We start from the raw sequence: 21,513 nt of genomic DNA, 5'->3' as shown, positions 1-21,513 counted from the left end.
TAGTACTTAAAGGAAAAAAACCCCAGTACTTGTAACAAATTAACTTCTCTGTGTTTAAAATCTGAGAAAAAGGCTAGGTATGAAAAGTACTGGGTGTTGGGATTATTTTGTGTCCAGTGAGCTGACTGAAGTTTAAGACAAAGTTGTTGAATGGTTAATTGTTCAAATTGAAGCTCAGTACCATCGTTTGCTTTTGTGTCTCTGCTTTGTTTGAAAGGTATAGAGTGAAAGTGCTTTTACTTGTAAATTGTGGTTCTTTTGACAAAAGAGAACAATGGCTGATTTCCTACTCTGAGAAAAGTCAACAAGGTGTTGTTAGGTTTTGTAATAACCATCTTGTGTCATGGCTTTTTCTAAAAAACTTGAGTAAGCATAGGCTTTACCACCAAACAGAGGTGGTAAAACTAACCAGGCTTTAGTGCAGTGTGCACTTTCTCACTTCCCTATGGAAGTACAGCAATACAGGATCATTCTGCCATTCACCTTTAGAACAGCTAATTCATTTCAATCAAATCTGGCAGATCTCACAGTCACTACATTTTTAGAATTTTTCTAAGTGTGGAGATATCAGAAGAAAACAGCATTCTGTACCGATATCCAGTAATCCAGATAAGGGAGAGACATAAGTTTCCAGGCATGAGACCAGCTTCAATTAGAGCTCCTACCTTGGATGCAGAGGTAATTAATCACAGGCATAAATCCATAGGAAAGCAGTCTTCATTAGTTCCTGTGTTCCTGGAACTGTGTTTTTGAACAGATGCCTAGTATGAAGGTAAGAAGAAGTAGCAAACCTCCAGCGTTCCTTTCAGATTAGTTATATAGAGATTGGCTTGGGGGTTGCATTTTTTCCTGGTTTATGTGAAATTTGCTGTAAAATCAAATATGCTGCTCGTGAGAATGGCATTCTGGCCTGCTGCAGTGAGTATAGTCATACTGAAAGGACATGTTTAAATCATTAAAAAATCATATGCAATCCTCTTTTTGCCTCAAACTTAGTTCAAGTCAAAATGGGAGAGCATTAGACTCCTAGAACATGACCTCATTTGAGAACATAAGGGCCTTTAAAAGGAATTTTTTTTTCAAGAAAGACCTTACATGTGAGCTCAGCCCACTGAAATCTTCACCATGTGAGACAAGCATGGCTCCTCTAGAACATGAGACATTAACTATTGCCAAGCTAAACAAGGTTCCAGTCCTTTTATGTGAATCCCACTGTTAACACAAGCAAAAAAGTGACCAAACCCTTTGCAAATAATCACCAAATTTTTTGTCATTTCTATTAACTTCTTCAAGAGTTAAGCCATTAATCCAAAGTTCTGATGCATGCATTTAAACAACTCCAGGTTCTTTTTTTCTGTAGCTTTTGTCAGAGCATGCTTGAAACAACCGACCTTTCTAGAAACACCTGCTATAGAAGGCACATTCACCCTTTTCTATTGCACAGAACAAAAATTGGTTACAGAACAGCTGACCACTTTAGGTTAATCACTTAAGAAAGAGTGAGGAGAGCAGGCTGACCAGTGTTGGTGTCTTTCTGGGAGGTCTTCTGGACTGGAGGACAATGGCTGTACCAGATCCTCAAGGATTGCCTTGAGCTGTAGAGGGGGAGAATTGTCCAGGACTGTACTTGTGCTGCAGGGCTGCCCAGAGGTCACAGACTTTTGGCCAGCGGGGGTCAACTCTGCAAAGCCTAGTCTTTGCTCAAGCTATGAGGACACCTTGGTGGTACTACTAGTTAAACTACCCCTTTATATTCCATATTAGACATAATGATTCCCGATCTGTCCCTTCTGCACCAGCTACCTTTGTACGCCTATCCTGTGTCTATTCCTTGGAGACAATCCCGAGCATATGGCAGGGGTCGGTCCTGGTGCAATACTCCTGGTTGTCTGGCTGACTTTAGCAGACAGAAGAATCCTGAACATCTCAGAGTTACTCCTCCACTTAAGCCACAGGGTGTGGTGGGAAGGGAAGGGGTATGGGGGAGATGTTTGGTCCACTCCCCCCCCTCAGTGCTGACACTGGTCCTGCACTTAGACTTGGTGCAGCAGATGGACCATGAGGGTCGGGGTGTCACCCCTCAGCCATTCGGGGAGGTGACAGAGCTCCGGCAGCGTGTCAAAAAGGATTCATTAGTGCTTCTCACGGCAGCACTCACTCCCCTTCTGTGCTCCGTGACCCCCAGCAGTGAGGTCAGAGCACAGCTGCGGCTGAGGAATGGGGGGCACCATGCTGCAGGAGAGATGTGGCCTGGAGAGACGGTCCCTTTGCCCTCAGTGAGGGACCCGCAGGGGTCAGCTCTGGCTTTCTGTCTCACTCCGTTCACCCCTGCATTTGGGTCAGGCCTTGGACACTCCTACCCCTTCACAAGTGCCCATCAGGAGACACAAGGGTTAAAATCTGTTGGACCTGAGGGTTTAAAAAAATCTGTTGGACCTGAGGGTTTATTCCTTTGCTGAATAATCACAAAAAGCATCTCACCTTTCATCGAAGTTGTAGTGTATCTCCACCAGACAATTGCAAATGTTTCCTTAGTATTTATGAGATTGACATGGAACCTTGTGTGTGAACTTGGTCTGTGCTCACCTTCAGTGTAGGAACCTATCTGTGCAAATGTCCTTGAGTTTTGTTTGGTTTTACTGTCCTAGAGATTGGCTCTTTCAGAGATGGGTTTAGATCAAGCAGGTTTTTGGGGATGCATCAGGTAACCAACCCATGGCAGGGTTCCACAAAAGCTCAAAATCAATCTTCGCAAATACTTCAATGTCAGATTTTGAAATCTGGTTTGTACAAACACTCGTGCCAATGTAACTTGATTACGCAAATGCCCATGAAAAGCAAATACGAGGTTTGAGCATGGCTAAAACCACTTCATCTTTGAAAAAATAAAAAAAAAATCAAGTGAATATTCATGGCAGAATTGTGCAATGTTTGACGTAGCTCTAGGGCTGGTCGGGAGACGTGTGCGCCTCGTTTCCCAACAGCCCTGGCACCGGGCGTTGTGAGAACGCTGCTCTGTGGAGGCCCTGGGCGTGCCTTTTACTGAAATTTGGTAGTTTTGGTCACAGACGGACTGCGAGCTTATAAAAAAAAAAAAAAAAAAAAGGCGGGGGGTGGTGGTTCTGGGCTTGGGTCCGGGCTGGCCGGTGGCTCCGCGGTGGTTACAAGGTGCGGCAGGGGCGGGCGGAGCAGTGCGGTGCCGAGCGCAGCCCGGCCCGGCCGCTCCGCCACCCCCGGCAGCACGGGCGGGGCCCCCCCGGAGCGCCGCACCGGGGGCGCCGGGACTCGGCGGCGCCCATGTCCCCATTGGGCGAGGCCGGCGCGCGGCCCCGCCCTCCCCGGCGCTCCCGGCGCTCTCATTGGGCGGCACCGCGGGGCCAGCCGTGGCCCCGCCCCCCCGGCTCGCCCGCCAGTCAGAAAATGGTTGCCGGGCAGGTTGAAAGGGCCGCCGGCCAATGGGAGGGCGGGCAGCTGGCGCGCGCCGCGCACGCAGCGCCCCCGCGCGCCCCGCCGCGGGCGGAGGGAAGGGCGGAGCGGAGGCTGCCGGGGCCCGGCGGGGGTGGCGCTGCCTCCGCCTCCTCCCGGCCGGAGTGCCAGCCCCGCCGAAGGGAGGGAGCTCGGCCGGCTGCGAAGGAACGGGGGGTTCCTCTGCTCCCAGGTGGGGCGCCGGTCGGAAGACGGCGGGAGGCGGCGGGAGGGCGCGGGGCTGGGAGCCGGGGGCAGGGGGAGGGTAGTGGCGGCCGCGGGGTGACGGCCGGGCACGGCGAGAGGCCAAGGCGGGCGCGGCGGGAGCCCCGACGGGGCGAGGGGGGGGGGGGGGGGGCTCTGCCGGTGAGGGGTGGGGGGTTACCCGGTGGTGCGGTGGGAGAGGAGGGGACAGCAGGGACAGGTGGAGCGGACGGCGGGCCCCGGGGTTGCGCGGCGCGGTGCGGAGGGACGGCGGCCCCGGGCAGCTGAGCTGGGTGCGGGGGGCACAGCGAGGCCGGGGTGCGGGCACGGCGGCCCCGGGGAGCTGGGCTGGGCGCGGGGGGAGCGCCCGGAGCGCGGCCGGCGGTGGAAGTTGTTCGCGCAGTTATAATTAGCCCGGCCGGGGTCTGAGCGAGCCGGGCGGAGGAAGGGGGAGGAGTGTAACTTTTCGCAGCTCGGGAAGCCCAAGGTTGTCTCTGGTTACCGCTGCCCACGGCCGCGGGGAGGGGGGGGAGGCGGGACGCCGGCAGGAAGCACCGACACTCCTTCCACAAAGGCCAAATGGTGGCAGGAGCCGTGGGAGCGGCTGCGGGAGGGCGGCAGGAAAGGGCTTTCCCTCAATCCCAGCGTTTCCATCCTGGCACTCCTGATCGCTGCCCCTTGGTAGTTGCGATTCATGTATATGCTGCAGTTACATTTTTAATAGCAGGTTTTGTTTGGCTCAGTAAATGCGCGTCAGTCTGGGCTGCGAGCAGGTGGATAGGAGTGGAGGAGCATAAAATTGGTCTCTTTTATGCGTATTGCAGAGTAAGCTCGCAGATAGGTACAGTTAATAATTTCTGCCCTAGTTAGGCCTGGAATTTTTCAAACTGTGTTGGAATGCTAGTTTCTAAAAGCATGGGTAGGAGCGTTACGCAGTAGTTTTCCACTTTATTTTTGAAGTGGCTAAAATTCTGTCGTTCAGGCAGTTAGCTGCAATGGGGGAAATACCATTAACATGATGCTGTAATCTCAAAATTCTAAAGTTACCCCTAAACAGGTCCTAAATGGGGTGCATTTGTGAAGAAACAAAAAGTAATCCACTAGACGTAAAATTCATAGTGATGTACAGCTACTCTGTGTCTTCTATAGTTGTCTTTTTTTTCCTAACAGATTGTAAAAACTAAACCTAATAACCTTACCTCTGTACTTCTTCCTGACACTCATCCCAGTGTGAAATCATACAGGGCAAAAGTCACAACTTCCACAGTTACTTCTGCAGGAATCCTTTGAAGTATATAATAAAGAAATTAAATTTGAAAACTTCTTGACTTGATCTCCTTCTAGCAAAATATTGGACTTCTAAAATACAAGTAACAGTACTGTTTTTTTATCCAGTGGTTCTAATTTTGTTGGGTTTGGGGTTTCTTAACTAAGGTGGTAAAATCTAAAACTTTCCAACGTTTTAGTATGCTTGTGAGCTTTGTGAAGTTTTAGCGTTAAAAAAATCCTAAAATTCTAAAATATGTGTTTTTATATTCAGTGAATAGAAAATGCAGTGACTGCACACCTCTCTCTGTGACCTAGCCAGTACACTTTAATGAACCTCAATAGTGACCATCTGAAGTCCACTGTTTCAGAGCAAATAGGTTATGAATCTTCGTTTGTCTCTTTGTTTGGGGCTTTTTTTTTTAATTATTATTATTTACAGATAGCATGGATTTCCTTATACTGGGAAAGAAGTCAGCTTTTAGGAGGAGGAGGGAGATGTTAATGTGTTTGTTGCTGTGGGTTAGGTTTGGCTTGCTTAGGTCACGGGCATTTTACTGCTGTTTTGCTGCATCTTTACAGTTCCAAGCTTCTGTAAGCGGAGGAGCCCTTTGGTAGCATCAGGCTATGAGTTGCTATGTAAGATGCACTGTAGGCGTTTACTTGCCCGTCTGTCTGAATGTAAGACTGCCTTTCACTATGTATTATTTTAAGATTCGTGAAATAATGTATGAACTCTTGATTTTTGATCATGAAGGACTGTGTTTATCTGGATAGTACTGATCCTTGCTCCTGTGGTGCATTTTTGAGGCTGTTTGCCGTAGCTGGGTCAGGTGTCTGTGTGTGTGATGTGCACAAACAGGCATGTCACATCCAATCCTGGCTGCAGGCTGTTAGCCCCTGCAAGGGCTTTAATTCTTGGAATTCACAACTAATTGATTCTCCAGGTGGAGGTGAGACCTCAAGAGCATGGATCGTGCAATTCCCTCCACATCTCCTAGCCTAGTGCATAGTTTACTGTCACTTCAGCCTTTTCATACTTCCCAGTTTCCAATGCTTTGAGTTAATCCATGATTATATCAGGGTTTTGATGGAAATGGTGCTGCACGGAATATTAGACACAATCATAGGACACCTTGTTAAATATCTTCTCATACTGGTTTTGTGTATGCTGAAATAGAGGAACGTTGGGAAATTAAATTAAAATCTTAACTGCTTTTGCAGCCTGTTAGTGTTAGGAGATAATTCTGAAATGTAGTTCTTCACAGTGCATGGTATTCTCTCTCCTGATTTTGTGATTTTGGAGATGAATACAATTGTAAATTGGTGTTCGATAACCTGAATAAATATCACTGCAAATCCTTATCCTAAAGCCTAAAAGTTAGAGGATCAGCATTCTGTAATTTATGAAAGATAATTTCCACATTTTATGTGTTCCCAGGTGAAACTGTTCAGTCCTCTTATTTCAGTGTATTCATGAACTTTAGGGGGTTTTACCCATATTTATCTGTTTTAATAGAATTTAGCACAAATGATTTAAAAAGCTATATTAAATTGTGTGCTTAATACTTCTGGTTTAAAAAAATAAAAACCACCACATAGTAATTAAATACTCTGGTCTGGTTTTGTTTTTCCTCTTAAGTCGCATCATCCTACCTCGGTGGATGGCTTGGCCTCTGGGATAGTTCAAGACTCTTGGATGACCACGCTTTATGCAAAATCCAGAATCTTCCTGCCTGGACTCCTTTCTGTTTTCTAAGGGTAAGTACTTGTATATTTTTATGAAATTGTATCTTTTGGGCATAGGGCACATTCTGATAATGGGCTGCAGATGTTATTTGTGGATTAGAATGGTAAACTGAAATATGTCTTTTGAAAACGGGATATGTAATATAAAGTGAGGTGCTTAGACTTACTGGATAGTATAAACTCTTTGGCTTGAGCATTCTGAATTTCAATTATCGTTTTTTGTAAGGGGGAATTATTACAATGCAACAAAGCATATTGCTGTAAGATCCCATTTTTCTTGGAAATTGGTCAACTGAGGCTTAAATCTTACAGTGAGATTCACTGTTCAGCTGCTAAAATTGAGTGTTACAATCTTGTTGCGTGAGAAGGTGGCACTTGGGATACTGAAGTAAAGTTGTGTGCTACACGAGAAAATTCAGTGATTTCTGATTTGGTAACTGAAAGAATAAATGCACAGTCCTCTATCAAGAAAAGAGCTTTTTTTCTTGTTTGCTTTTACTGTTAATGGTCCCATTTTTTTCTGTTAAAGTATGGGCATGCCAATTTCTAATATGTAATAAGCTATAAGTTCCTTTATTAGTGGATCTTTTGGATTGCTGTAACTCTAAAACACGTGTCAGTGTTATGTAGGTGAATGCATCCAGTATCTCTATTTGAAGCAAGTAGGGTAAGGAAAATGGATTGAGAACTGTTCAGTTGACTAGAACAAGCTGTGAAGAGGTGTGTCATTGCATTTGCAGATCTGTTGATCCTTTGTCTCTCCAGTGAGATGCTTTGGTGTAACCGGGGTGGTTTGGTTCTTGTTGTTTCCTTTATGAGTGCTTTATATTCTCATTTAATTATAGTTTCATTTTACTATGGGAGTTTCTAGGTTTAGTAACTCTTGATCATGTATTAGCTTTTGCCAACTACTATTGATCCTTAGTTTAAATTATTCCAGGCCCTTGTTCCACTAAAAAAAAAAATCCACCCAAAATTCCTGGAAAAAACTTTGCTAAACATATTCTCATTAAAATATATATGTGAGTTTTGTTAGTAAATGTGGAAGGAGATACACAAGTGACAGACAAGAGTGATAGTGGTTTAGTTTGGGTTTTTTTAAGGATGAAAGTTTCTCTCTGCTGAGCACTGGAACACTGGAGCTCCCTCAGCAGCTCTCCCTTATACTCTAGCATTAGATATCAGCTGCTAAGAATGTGGTTCATTTACTCTTGGGAACAGCCTGGATCCACTTGTTTTAGCTGTGGAAGGTACAGATCCTAACAGAGGAGTTCCTTCTCCAGAGTGAAATGTCATGCTCTGAAACTTAGCTGCCACAGTTTGTAAAGCAAAGCTCTTATCAGTGCTTTGTGAAATGAAATGGGAGTAAGGAACTTAGAAAGATGTCCTTAAGTGCAGGAATTTTCCAGATCCCGTTAGACATAACATAAGCAGGGTGTTGTGGGGGGTTTCAAACTAACTTCTAAATCAAGGTAAAAGTTCCAAGTGCTTCCTAAACATTATTTCAGCTCCTACAATATTTGTGTATGATACAGTTTTATTCTCTACTTCCACACATAGTGAATTACACTGGGAAGGTTATTAATTCCAGAACAATTCTCTGCTAAACTCAGTCTTCCTCTTGTTCCTTTCCTATACATAATGAATGCTATTCAGGCTAGTCTTTCTTTCAAAATGTGGGGAAATCCTTAGATGTGGGATTCTTTCTCTGTTTTGTTTTCAGGATTGGGGTGTGCGTGTCTGTTTTTGGTTTTGGGTTTGTTTGTTGTTTTTGTTGGGGTTTCTTGAGTCTGAACAGTAGCATATCTTGGTTCTGTGTTCCAGTTACTTTGTACCAGATTTGGGTGTGTTACAGGTCAAGATTTGTTGACTAAAAAGTTGACATTAAGTCTCTTTTCTTTGAGCTGCTGTTTTCTGGTAATTTCTGACTCCTGTGAAGAAGTTGTTGCATAGGAGTTTAGGTATGGGAGTAAGCCTGTAGGACTGCACTCCTCCCTGTATGCACACTTTTAGTCACTTGTGCCTTCTCCAGCAGTTACTCATCTTGGCTAAACTGGGGCAGGGCTGAGAGGAGGGGTGGGGTGCCAATGGACTTAAACACATTTTTGTATATTTGAAAGTGTCTTCAGGTCCAAATGGCTTTTTACTTTGGTGTTTCCTAAAGCATTTAGTCCTTCCCTCACTTGCTCTTGATAACAGCTGAGATGCTGTGTGGGGTTCTCCAGCACTTGCTGGGGACCCCAGATCAGAGGCACTGTTCTGTGTGGTCTGACAGCTTATGGTGTTATGTAAGGCATGTCCAAGTGATCAGCCCTAAGCCCAGATGGGAGGAGGGGATTTGTGCTGTGTCTGTTAACTGCACCTTCAGCCTTTCCATTTTCTTGTGAAATACAAGCCGATAGCCAGTCCAGTACTTAATTAAAACTATTCATGAAGTTGTGTTGCCTAAGCTAAAATGTATGTCAGGTAGGGGAAGCATTATCATCAGAAATAGTGTGCAGCTTACATCAAATAATTCTGGGAAACAGCTGTAACTGTGGGATGCTTGTCTTCCTTTGCACTTCCTGCAGATAGATGTGTGCTTGTGAGATGTGTCCGTGGAAGAGAGGGAGGGCAGGACACCAGCTTATCAGCCATCTTTGGTCGGTCACTAGCACAAGTCTACAGCCCAGAGAGACTTCTGTCTGTCTTTACTCTTATATGGTTTCTACAGTTACGAGACAAAGGAGACTTTGCAAGGGAATTGCCCAAATTACAATAGCAAGGAGTCTCTAATTTTGATTTTAATACGTAAGTTGCATTACTGCAAACTGGACAGGCAGCTTTCACTCATGTGCTTACACATCTGCAAAGCTGCTATTTTTGTCCTGTAAGAAGTAATACTTCACTTTGAGACAGTCGTGGACTGGAAAATGCAGCAGTGTGGCTGTACAGAAAGGATCAAGCAAGTCTGAATTCAATAATATTCTAAAAAGAAAAATCAAAAGGAACCACTATAAATTAAATTACATTTACCTGCATAGTGAAGGCCAAGTACTTTATTGATTATCTTGCTATTTAAACATATTTAATGGTAAATAAATAACTGTTGTGTAGTTGATTACAGTGCTTGTTTTGTGCATGGGAAGCTCATGTTCAGACAATACTAACCATGGCAGTTGTGTTTGATACACTCATTATTTGTGAAGCTCTTCTCTGCTGAAAAATTAAAGCTCTGTGAGGTCCTGAGTTCTAAACATTGTTTAACTTTGCTCTTCAGTTCTTCTCCCTCATCTTCCAAAAAAGTTTTTAAGTAGTAGTTTGCCCAGATAGAAGTAATTGAGGGTTTTCACATGTTGCATTATTCCTTGAGAGTGTTCCCAGCTGTACTTCCCAACCATGTGTCAGTGACAGCTGCACTGTCAGACCCTGTGACAGATGGAGCTGAAATGGTGGCACGGGCCCTGTATTGTCCACAACATATTGCAATGGGAATTTTTCTTGGTAGCCTGGAATGTTTCTTCTGAGTAGCTGCACCCTGACCAGGCCTGTTTGTTTGGTATTGTGTGGATTTGCCAACCAGGGATGTGCCTCTTCCCTCCCAAGTTTTTTCAAACCCTGGTATGGTGTAGGATTACAGTGCTTGGATGCTTCTTCCCATCTTAGCAGGGAGGAGTTGCTATGAAATGTCCTCCATGGAGGAGTGGAAGGAACTGAGGAACATTCTGTCAGGGCAGAATTTCTCTGTAGACTCCATTGTAGTTCAGTCACGTGAATAGAGAGTTTGGTACTCCCAAATATTGAGTACGCTTTGCTTTCTTTTCTCTATATCCGAAAAAATAATTTAAAAAGCATTCTGCCATAAACAGCCTGTGGCTCAGTTTGCATTACTATAATGAGAGAGAATGAGAAAATGCCAGAAAAAAAATTGAGATGTGTTGTTCCTCATTGTTCCTGTTTTTTTCATGACAAAAGATTCTAAAATAGGTCATCTGAACGGAAAAAAAAAAAATTTGTTGTGGAACTTTTTCAAGTTCAAGAAGTGGGTGACTTAGAGCTTGCTGCTTTTATAATTGAACAGCTGTGTACAGACCTCACATTTGAAGTTGGCATAAACTTTAGGTTTTATTCAGTTTATTTACTTACAAATTATAGAGTTATCAGATAGGCACATCCCAAAATCCTCCTACTTGATCCAATTTTTTGAGATCTGAGTACGTTCCTGGAATTAGGTTGGAGTAAGGAGAGTGCAGTTTCTGGAGGCTCATTGTGCTTTAGTGTGCCCAGATTGTGCTCCTCTGAGCTGGCTGTGCCCTCGTGTCAGCTGATGGAAGGGCTGACACTGCTCCTCGTCTGGGCTCTGGGGGTTCGTGTGTGCACAGCTGCTTGTTTGCCCTGCTACCAGAAATTGGAGTAAGCATTGCATAATTAAATAATGCCATCAGCATCTTCTGCTGCAAAGTAATGCTGTGAAAGAGAGCATCTGACTGAATTTTGGGTTTGGGGTGAGATGTGGATATGCAGCACTACAGAAGAACAAGCTACTCAGAAAATACACAATAGTTTGTTAAGGATCTGATCCCGTCAGAAATTCTTGTGTTAGAAAGTAAAGCAAAAGGCCTGATAAAATGTAGATTAGCTGGTAACAAAGGGGCTTTGTGTCTTTTGTAGGTCAGCAGCTGAGTGTGTTTGACAAGAACTGAAATTTAATGTCTCCTGTAGCAACCATGACACTAGTAATTTTTAAATCCCCTGTACCAATGGTACTCTGGTTTTTATTAGCCTTTTCCAAATTTTTGTGTAACCTTTGAAGTCATCTAGCTCCTGGAGGGAGAGTTAGGGATCCTTCCTGTTAGGAAAAAAAATCAAATTTAGATAGAGTTTCTAAAATGTAAGGTAGTACTATGTTTGTGTATTTTAAAAAACATCTTGAGAGTGGGGAGTACATTAAGTAGAAGCATTCTGAAGTTGGAGCAAATAGTGTTTCTTGCACTTCATTTTTATAGTCAAGTGCTGTCATGCTGGAGCATTGTTACATATTTCTTAAATGCTCTGGGACAAATTTTATGAGGGAAATTTGAGGAATGAAAAGAAGGGTGTCTGCCTATATGAGCATGAAGTATTTAGTCTAACTAGACTACTGTTTGAATTGAAAAGTAAAGCATGTCATTTTAAGTTGTTCTTGTGAAATTATACATCCTTGCATATCATAGTCTGCTTGCTCTTTAAGCTTGCTTACAGAATTTAAATACTAGCACATTTTTGAGATGTTAGGAATTAATGTTATTTATATAATTCAAAGAGATAAGAATAGTATGTCCTGTGTGCCTAACAAAGTGTAAATGTATATTTCAAAAAAATACTAAAAGCAGTAAATTATCAAAATCAAATGTGCTGAATGTATGAAATGTCAGAATTGCTGTTTCCTGTGTGGTCATAACTTCATTCCCTTATGGGTGTAAATTTTGGTCTGTTTAATTAATTGAGAGAAAAAAAAATAAAAACAAAACAAACAGAAAAACCCCACTAGTGGGCAGTGCATGGGAATGATGGTGCTTAGTGAAGGAATAGCCTTTTTGATGCATAATTTTTGTTCTTATAGTGATGCTATGAGGTAATGCCTTAGGTAGTACACAACATTTAAATGCTACTTAAAATGGAGAGTTCACAAATTCATTGTGAGTTTTTTATGATTTGCATAAATGATTGTCTTCGTGATGAGAGTTGGTATATTTAGCAACAGTCTACTTGTCCTGCAAAATTGTGATTTTCCATAGATTGTGTCAAAAATTATCAGTTATTGACAGTATTGTCAGTAGTTTGACTGAGGATGCCTGACATAGACACTGCCTCCCCAGAATACTTCATTATTATATTTTGTGCCTGAAGTTTGTATCCAGATTTGTTCTGATTTTGTTGTAATGGAGTGCTCGGTACTGCCTGTTAATGGGGTGCTGGAGAGGGAGAGCAATATGTGATCAGTGTGGGAAGATGACCCAGGTGAACAGGCACACCACATCCAGACACCTGGTTTTTAAAGAGATTCAGCTGGTGTTGTGGCAGTTTAGCAGAAAACTTTGAAGAAAAACAAGAGTTCCAAAGTTTAAAAATTGCAGCACTGGTAAAATTGCAAGTAATTAAACTTTGTTGCTCTTTCAAGAGTGACTACGTTAGTGAACTGAAGATAGGCCAGACTACTCCCTCCTAAGTAAAAATGCAGTCATAGGACAAGTTGAATTTCATCCAGCTATGTCCTTCAAAAAAAAAAAGTGCATACAATTGAGAAGTCTGACACTTAAACTCCTGTAGCTGCTGTTTTCTCTTGTGTGTCTTGCTGAGGAGGATGCACTGCTTGCTTGCTTTCTGTTCTTCCAGAGTAGCTGAGTTCTCCAACAGCCTTGTCTGGGCAGATGGATGTAGCCATGGAGCCCTGCCATGCTTCCTGCAAATCTGGAGAAATCCTGAAAGGCTTTATCCTGCTGCCTTCTCCTTGTCCCCAAAAGTCTAGCAACAGGCTAGCAGCTGGCAGCTGCAGCCATCAGCTGAGCTGTTGCTGGCAGTATCCAGTGCTCACATGAAAAGGAAGTTGGGAGGCTCTCGGCAGCGTGCTGGGTCTGGATCATTGTGTGTGAAGGATCTGCCCTAATCTGCCACTGGTGTCTAATTTGATTGCTTAATTTTTTTTAATTGTTTGGGACTGAGGTGTCTGTATTCACAGATACTTCAGAATGTGTGTAACTGAGAATTTAGCAGTGTTTCTGGGCACAGTATACTCCTTTTCTGTGTTTTTATGAGTGATTGCGTTGGGCTTGTTGTCCATAGTAAAACACTTCAGACTTGGGATGGTAATTGCAAAGTATCCAAGCAGGTATTTGTTTGGATCACTTACATTTTAGATGTGTGTGTGTGTACAGTTTTTGTACTACATTGTTCTAGACCTACTGTATTTCAGTGCAAGAGCACACAAAGCAGAATGAATGCAACGAAATTCTACTTTTTTTTCCTAACTATTTACCAAAACTGGTCACTTTTAAAATGCTGTTTGTTAGCTTCCTGCCGGATGTCCTTAGTATGAAGTTGACGCCTTAGGTCAGTAGCAGGTTGTGAACCAGCAGCCATGAGCAGTGATTGTGTTTCTGTGAGCTCAGTGGCCCAGCCAGATTTCCTCCCATCATTTAACCAAACTACCAAGCTGTGGAATGGATATAAGGATCCCATGGGAGGCCCTGCTGTCGGTCTTGTTGTAAAACAATTTTGGGTCACCTAAGAAAAAGGAGAAAAATCAGTCCTATAGAGAGTTCTCAGGGACACTGAGCAAGACATTAGAATGCCTTAATGAGATCGAAATGGGTGTTGTAAACCAGCTTTGAAATCTTACCTGATGTACCCAAGAATGAATGTTAAAATGGAAATTAAATATTCTGTATAGTTGTTTGATCCTTAATATAAGCATCTATTTTATTTCATGTGGACAGTCAGATATACTTAGAAGTATGTAGCTTTTTTAAAAAAGAGTTAGTGTATTTCTTCCATGTTTTCTGTTTAGGAAAAAAAGTTGCCATTAAACAATATAGCTAGAAAGTGTATCTTGTCAGTGGAAGTAGTATTGTGTAGGATTTCATTCTGTCTCTTGATGTTCTGTGACATCAGAAGTCTTAAGTTAACCAATACATGGTACACTACAAGCTTTTCAGCATTGTCTCTTGGGCCTGCCCAAGGTTATTCATAATTTCTGTCTTCCAGGTTCATGTTGGGGAGAGGCCTAAAGCGCAAGCTGAGTGACTATGAGGAGAACATGGCTGGTCTCTCGAGTGCCTTTGATTCCAGTCGAAGTCTGCCATACCCACTCAAGAGGCAGCTGGTGCTCAACATGTGCCTCACCAAGTTACAGACGTACAAAATGCTGGTGGAGCCGAACCTGCACCGCTCTGTCCTCATCGCCGACACCGTGCGGCAGATCCAGGAGGAGATGAGACAAGAGAGTAACCAGCAGCCAGTGAATATCTGCCCTGGCATTGCTCCTGCTTCTCACAGCTACACAGGGATGGAGTCACCTGGGATTGCCCTTCAGTTGCCTTCCAGTATTGGTCAGCAAGAGTCTCACTGTTGTGAGCTGCGGTCTGTGGAAGACCCCATTGAAAACAGCCTGCTGATCGTTTCAGACGACGACATGTCATCTGCTATTTCATCTATTCTGAAGGATTTAGACTTTGTAGAAGATATCAGCCCACCTACTTGTCTGGTTCCTACTGGAGATGACCAGCCAAAGTTTCCAGAAAATACTGGTCTGAAACTAGAAGATGATAGACAGGATTTGAAGGGAGCTGAATGCGTGTTTGGTTCCTTTGAGATTTCAAATTCAACCAGTTACTTGAAGGATTTGGCAATAGATGACATTTTTGAAGATATTGACACTTCAATGTATGATTCAGACTTCTGTTGCCCTCCACTAATGCCACCCAGATCACCATCTCTTGCTACAGAAGAACCATTGAAAACCTTTCCATCTTGTAATTCTTCTTCAGCAAACAACATTCAGATATGTAGAACAGATCTGAGTGAGTTGGACCACATCATGGAAATTCTGGTTGGATCCTGATACTTGTTTTACCCAAAGATACTTTTAAACTGCCACTTTCATTTGGTTTCAGGATAAAAGCCACTGGAAACGTTGTAAAGAATTCTTTAAAAAGCAAACTAAATAATAATTTGTCCATAGTAGGATTTTCTAAATAATTCCAAAACTTATAAACCAAAAAAGTGGCAGATTTTTTTAAAAAAAATTTATTTATCAGAACTGTGCAATCATCATTTTCCTTCCAGGGTGTATGTGGAACAATGGGCACATAACCCTCATCACCCCTCATGCCTCTTTCAATAAACTTTTTTATGTGCAATTTTTAATTTGACAGAAGAATTTACATGCAAAGCAAATTTCATATGAGGTGATCTTTTACAAAGCCTCCACTTTATTTTTAATATCAGAGTCTATGCCAAGCTGGCATCTGTCAAGTTGCAGAGTTAGATTGTGTGGATTGCAGACACGTTACTAGAGATGGGTATATTTTAAAAATGAGACACGCTTTGCTTTCTTTTGGTCAGAAAAGCAGATCAAGACACGTACCAACAAAGTCTCTTGCATTTTCTAAAGCATTCAGAACTATTTATTTTTGTAAATTTTATAGTCTTTCTACATTTTACTACGTTATTTCATCATAGTTCAAATATAATGGACTTCTAGTTGGATGTGTTTAGCACTACCTCTGAGCTGAAATGCTTTAACTCTTTCCAATGCTTCATCTGAGACTGCAAATCTTTTTGTTTCTGTTTTTTTCTGGGGGAAAGTACTTCTAACTCATTAAGTTGATCCTTTGACAGTGACCTAGCTGATTTGTGAAATCGAGGGTATTCAATGTTTAAAAACTTTTAAGTATTTACAAATTAATTTATATGTAGATTGTGCAATTTAACGTTTTTCTGTCAGTATTATGTGCTTAGATTTTGAATAATCTTGGCGTTCTTTAAATTAAAACTTACTATGTACAGGTAGCTTTTTATTCTCTTTTGGAAAACACTGTCCTTCAACCCTGCTTTCACTACAAATTTTAAGATGATTTTTATGTGCAATATTATTTAAAAAGATACACATTTGTATACCTGGCATTGTGGGAAGAAACGCTTCAAACTTAAAACCTCTAGCACCTTTGGAGGATACTCAGAGAGCCAACATTTCTGCGTCCTTTCAGAAGCCACGCTGAGAACACTTCTTGCTGCAGCAATGCCCACTGCAGTGACAGCCCCTGGAGCACCTGTGGGGCTCTGGGGAGTCGGTGCAGGTGGCCCTGTCCCTCCCAGGGGCTGGGACCACCTGGGCTTTGGAACCCTCGAGCTGCTGCCCCAGGCTGTCTTGGGTGGAGCAGGGGTGTTTTTATACAGATACACAAACACCCTCCTCAGCTGGAGATGAGATTTGCAGTGGGAACTGTTCTTCCATAAGGCATTTTGGGTTCTGTGTTTCAGCCTGAACCGAGGTCTAGATCGATCCCTGCTTTCGTCTTCTGAGTTTCACACTTGCACATTGCTTTTTGGTTTGGGTTTTGTTATTTTTTTTTCCCCTTGTTTTTTAATTATAAAACTTTTACTTTGTTCTTGAAAGCTGCAGCACCTGTCTTGGAAACTTGCAGTTGTAAAACCTTTGCTTTGGTTTGTTGTATTTTTTGGGTTTTTGTTCTGCTGAGACTTTTTATGAACGGAGCGTCGGCAGAGGGAAAAAATGTTGCCTGTGTGTTGCATCTCACAAAAGTTGAAATCCTGGCCCTATTGAAGGGGCCAGGGTGTCACCTGGTATTTCTAGTCTTAACTGATGCTGTGGCACACCTACCTTGTGCAGAGATATCCATTTCTTACTGTGACTCTCTTGGTTAACAGTTAGCTGCCGACATAATTTGGTATCCCAGGCCAACGGAGAACCATTTCAGGTCATCCTCGCAGCCATCTGGGTTGTTTAGCAACCGAAGGGTATAAATGTATTTATATGCATATATTGTATTGATTCTAATATAAAACTTCTGATCTAAAGTATTTTGAATTGCTGGATAAAGGGATTTGTTTGAAGAGTGTATAACTAGTTCTTGAAGAGGTACAGCTTCAGAATGTACACAGATTGTGCATTGTGTATAGACTACTCTGGCTTTTCCTCAGCCTCTACTTTTGTATTAAAAATATGACTGAATAAATCCTTGAAATATTAAGGGCCTTCTGCACTGTGATGAAACAGAGATGCGGTTAAAAATGTCTTTAAATTCAGTGATGAGGGATAAAATAAAAAGACTGCATCTAATCTCTTTTAGCATTTGAAAATATGGAATGTTACTATGCAGTAAAGATATTTTGGTATGAAAATTGTATCATATAGCAAATAGTGAACACTTAATAAATCCACTTACCTTGCAGTCTCTACAGAAACAGAAGAGAAGACAACTTGCTTTTCAACATTTACGTACTAAAGTTTTTTGTATACTGCAGAAAAATATTAAAGTGTTGGTAGATCTTTTATCAACAATTCGAAATGCAATTTTTGTTCAAGTCCTGGCTACAGAGCTCTGTTTCTAATTGGTTGCTTGTGTCACAGTGCCAAGACCATGAGCTGGTGTGTAATGCAGTTCGGTTATGTTTGGAATTACGTGCAAAGGGAAGTTTAATTTTTAAATATGCACAAACTAATTTTAAAATCCTTCCATGTAAAATGAAGTTAGAGGCTAGTTGTGGTGGACCTATTTATTGTATGTTTGGAAATAAAAGCCACAGTTTTGCATTTAAACCAGTTATATTTTGGAGCCTTCAGTATTTGCCTGTTTTAAAACCAAAGCATAAAAAAAATCTATGGCACCTTGCCACCTTTCCTTCGGTCTTTTACTCACAAAGACATAACATTTTCCCTGGGCTTTTGAACCTTTTTTCCTTCTCCACTCACCCCCTCTTCCCCATCCCTTGTCTCTAGAAATACTTGACACCTTACAAACCTGTACAGAACTTACACAGGCCAGGCACCATAACAGCGTTCCACATGAGGTTTCCACAAACCCTGAAGGATGGATTCCTTTAGGGAAGCACCACAGCCTGAGCTGGGTGCCTCCAGTGAGGGACTCTGAACACTGAGGTTCCTGGGCAGTTATGCCTATACAATAATAATAGTACCCATAATAATGCTAATGTTTGGGATCTTCATGATCATTGCTCAGTGGTTGTTGTCTTACACAGCATTGTCTCCTCCCACCTTGGGAGCCTGAGTCTGCAGTTTGGAATTTGGAGTCTTCTAATAATTTTATACTCATTTACCATAATCCATAGGCTTTGTCTATATCAGCTATTAATATCTAAGCTGCAGCTTTGCTCCTGCTCTTAATTTTCACTAAAAAACACTACACCCTCACGTCTCCTTTGTAACCAAACACAAGGGATGGCTCACAGAGCGTTTTTCCAGCGGGTGGGCGGGGGCATTCCTGTTGGGAGCAGGTGACACTTGTTCTTAGCCCTTAGCTGTCCTCTGGGCTTTGTGTCCAGTGCCGTGTGAGGTGCTCGAAGCCCCTGCAGTTCTTGGTGTGCCTTCGGGGCTTGCTGTGCCTGAAAGCAAGTGTCAGATACAAGCGTCCTTGACACGTGGAGTGGTGACTCTTCAGACCTGCGTGCTGGTCAGGCTGGACAAAAGCCCTGCCACTCTGAGCTAGTGAAAGGCTGCTCGTACAAATCAAACCAGCAGCTTCAGGTTTAGAGGTTTCCATCCTCTTCCTGTTGTGGGCTTCTAAAACGAGATCCTGACTCTTCTAAAATGAACTTCAAGGTTTATTTTAAATTGAGGCAGAATCACCATTTCCCCTCATTTTTAATTATTTCCATAAAGAGGAGCCTCTTTATGTGCCATTCTAAGAGTTACATCAAATTCCCTCCATTTTAAGGGGGGGAAAAAAAGCACTCATATCATACACATTGAGGCATAACGGAGCACTCTCCAGCAGCTTTCACTGATGAGACTGCAGGGGCTGCTGCTTGCAGACTTCCTCCTCCCTTTGTCCTGCAGCCTGCTGACCACAGTGTGAAAAGCACTTCAAAAAGGTTTAGAAGGAGCTGCACAGAAATCCGGTGGTGTGACCACCGTGCCATCAGCTCTTTGACTGACTCACTCCTGAGGAAGCCGCTACGGATGCTGCAGCACAGAGCTGAGCCTGTGCCCGTGGCAGCAGAAAACGCTGCCTTACGAGGGTGTGCTGCAGTTCAGTGTTTTAAGAAAATATTTTTGAAGCTTTCAGAGCAAGCTGAGACTGTTTAAAGATGGTGTAGGTTTTCATACACTTGCATCGATCTTAGCCGTGCTGAAAGATCTGAACTAAAAAGCATTCAGAGCAGCACAGCTCAGTGCAGTGCTGCTTCAAACAGCTCGCTGGGGAGGTCTGGGTGCTGCACAGAGTGCTCTGTCCAGCTCTGTAATCTGTGTGCTGGAAGTGACACTTTAAAAGACTAATTTTCCAGCACAAGCAACAGTAAAATACACAAAATTAAATAACCTGTCCATTAGGTCTGTGAGGAAGATGGGTTATAAATTAGTGGCAAAACTAATTTTGAGCTATTCAAAATCAATATTTTGATTTTGATTTGATTATAGAAGTGAGGCTTTAAGGTCTGAAGATGCAAACATGTGTCTGTAGAAGTGTGTGTTAATAAAGTAGATGTTCGGGGAAGCGGGAGGATTTTTGGCATTTCAGGATTTGCCCAGCTTTCAGAGGCATCTCGCCTTGAACGAAAAAAGCAAAAAATGTTGCAACTTCATTCCATACATTTTTCCCTCATCAGGGCCTGTTTATACCACCCAGCAGAGCACTAAGCCAGGCTGGCTGTGCTCTGGCATCCAGGCTGTGCTGTGGGAGGCAATTTAGGAGATTGATCTCAGACATATTTCAGTAGAAGGAGCAGAAACTTTTTGAATCTTCCAGAGTGGATCTGGAAAGTTAAACTTGGCTCCACAGGGAAATTTGGGGGTTAACAATTAATTTGAAGGTAGCTCAGTTTTAGCCAAATTCCCTCTGCTGCCTTAACTGGAGTAGGAGTACTCTAGGAAGTCCCATTTTTTAAACTGTTAGAGCTGATCTTCATTATTAAAAAATGCCAGAGTGCTTTTAAATCCTGTAATGAAAAAAAACTTGAAAAAATTTTGAAAAAATCTTATGCTTTTACAAGATTTATTTTATTTGTTTTTGACTCCATCTTCTGCATATACAACCAATGGTGGGTTTATAGTATAGTTAGAAATCATCTTGGAGTCTGACTCTCCCCCCTCCTTTTCTTGATCTTTTAAAAATTATTATAATTAATTAAATTCCCCATTTTAGAATATGCACTGAAAAATTTTCAGTCTTTCACAATGAAGTTGGTTTGAGGGGTTTTTTTGCAAAGCTGTTTACAGCATTCCTTCCACAAAGGAAGCTATTTCAGTAATTACACTGCTGATTGGAACTTCGTAAAACTTTGTTCTATGGGTATATTTTCCCTCTAATCCCAGCAGAAGGAAGAGGCATTCCTGTCTAGCTTTGCTGTCCAAAACTCCTGCCTTGCTCTCGTATTCACCTTTTCAAAACCCTAAGCAAATGTCAGAAGTCTGTGGTATTTGCTTTCCTCAAACACAGAGTACAGTAACACGTTTAGTTCATCAAAACTCAGCATTTCACAGCTGAGAGCTCGTAACTAAGATGAGAAACGCTGAAAATCGTAGCTTAAAACGTGCGGAGGTACCAGGAGTTATTTCCTCAGCGCACCAGTTCCGGAGCACCGGGGGCCCCGGTGCAGCCGTGCCTTTGGGGACACAGCGTGTGCTGACAGCCCGGGCCGGCTGCCAGGGACAGCAGGAACGAGGAAATGACTCAAGGAACCAGCGGTCACTGCTTGGGCAGGACGCGTCAGAGGCGCTTCCGGCACCCCCCCGTTTCCCAGGAAAGCCACGGAAGGCGAGGCTACGTTTTTACTACGAAATGAGCCTGAAGATGGTTGGCTACACTTGGGTTTGTCTCCCTGATCTCCTGTCAGTTGAGAGTCCGGTTTTGTCTTTGTGGGTACCCCCAAATGTGCTGGCTGTGTACAAATTCTGATGGGGGCTGGAGGGTTGCCAGAACTCCCCCAGTCTTGAAGCTGAATTGCTTTGTCATTCCCACTTTGCTATTTTGCTGGTCTTTTCCCCTGGGAAGGTGAATTTGTTCATCTCAGACTGGAGCTGGGAGTTACAAGGTCCCTCAGTTGCCTTATGCAGCCAGTGCTTACAGGTAGTGAGGGCTCAGGTGGCCCAAAGCATCTGTCCAAAAGAGA

General features: G+C 42.8%; 1 protein-coding gene across 4 annotated transcripts; it reads left to right on the top strand.

The window, feature by feature from the left end:
* Window positions 1-3,551: 3,551 nt before the first annotated feature.
* Window positions 3,552-17,983, top strand: LOC138111912 (SERTA domain-containing protein 2-like). Of its 4 annotated transcripts, none has more exons than XM_069018449.1 (4): window positions 3,572-3,658; window positions 5,518-5,616; window positions 6,578-6,696; window positions 14,407-17,983. In XM_069018449.1, exon 4 carries the CDS (start codon window positions 14,411-14,413, stop codon window positions 15,260-15,262), a length of 852 nt encoding a protein of 283 aa, XP_068874550.1. In that variant the 5' UTR covers window positions 3,572-3,658; window positions 5,518-5,616; window positions 6,578-6,696; window positions 14,407-14,410; the 3' UTR covers window positions 15,263-17,983. The 4 variants fall into 4 exon arrangements, with proteins under 4 accessions (XP_068874552.1, XP_068874550.1, XP_068874551.1 ...); XM_069018450.1 differs by lacking the exon at window positions 3,572-3,658 and adding an exon at window positions 3,972-5,039; XM_069018448.1 differs by lacking the exon at window positions 3,572-3,658 and adding an exon at window positions 3,972-5,315.
* The last annotated feature ends 3,530 nt before the right edge of the window (window positions 17,984-21,513 follow it).

The sequence above is a fragment of the Aphelocoma coerulescens genome, chromosome 5 (assembly GCF_041296385.1).
Source record: "Aphelocoma coerulescens isolate FSJ_1873_10779 chromosome 5, UR_Acoe_1.0, whole genome shotgun sequence".
NCBI lineage: Eukaryota > Metazoa > Chordata > Aves > Passeriformes > Corvidae > Aphelocoma > Aphelocoma coerulescens.
Note: the sequence above shows the minus strand (reverse complement) of the source record. Positions and strands in the feature narration are given on the sequence as shown.

Coding starts and splice junctions, on each gene's coding strand:
- LOC138111912 (XM_069018451.1), top strand. CDS start 14,411: ATGTTGGGGAGAGGCCTAAAGCGCAAGCTGAGTGACTATGAGGAGAAC.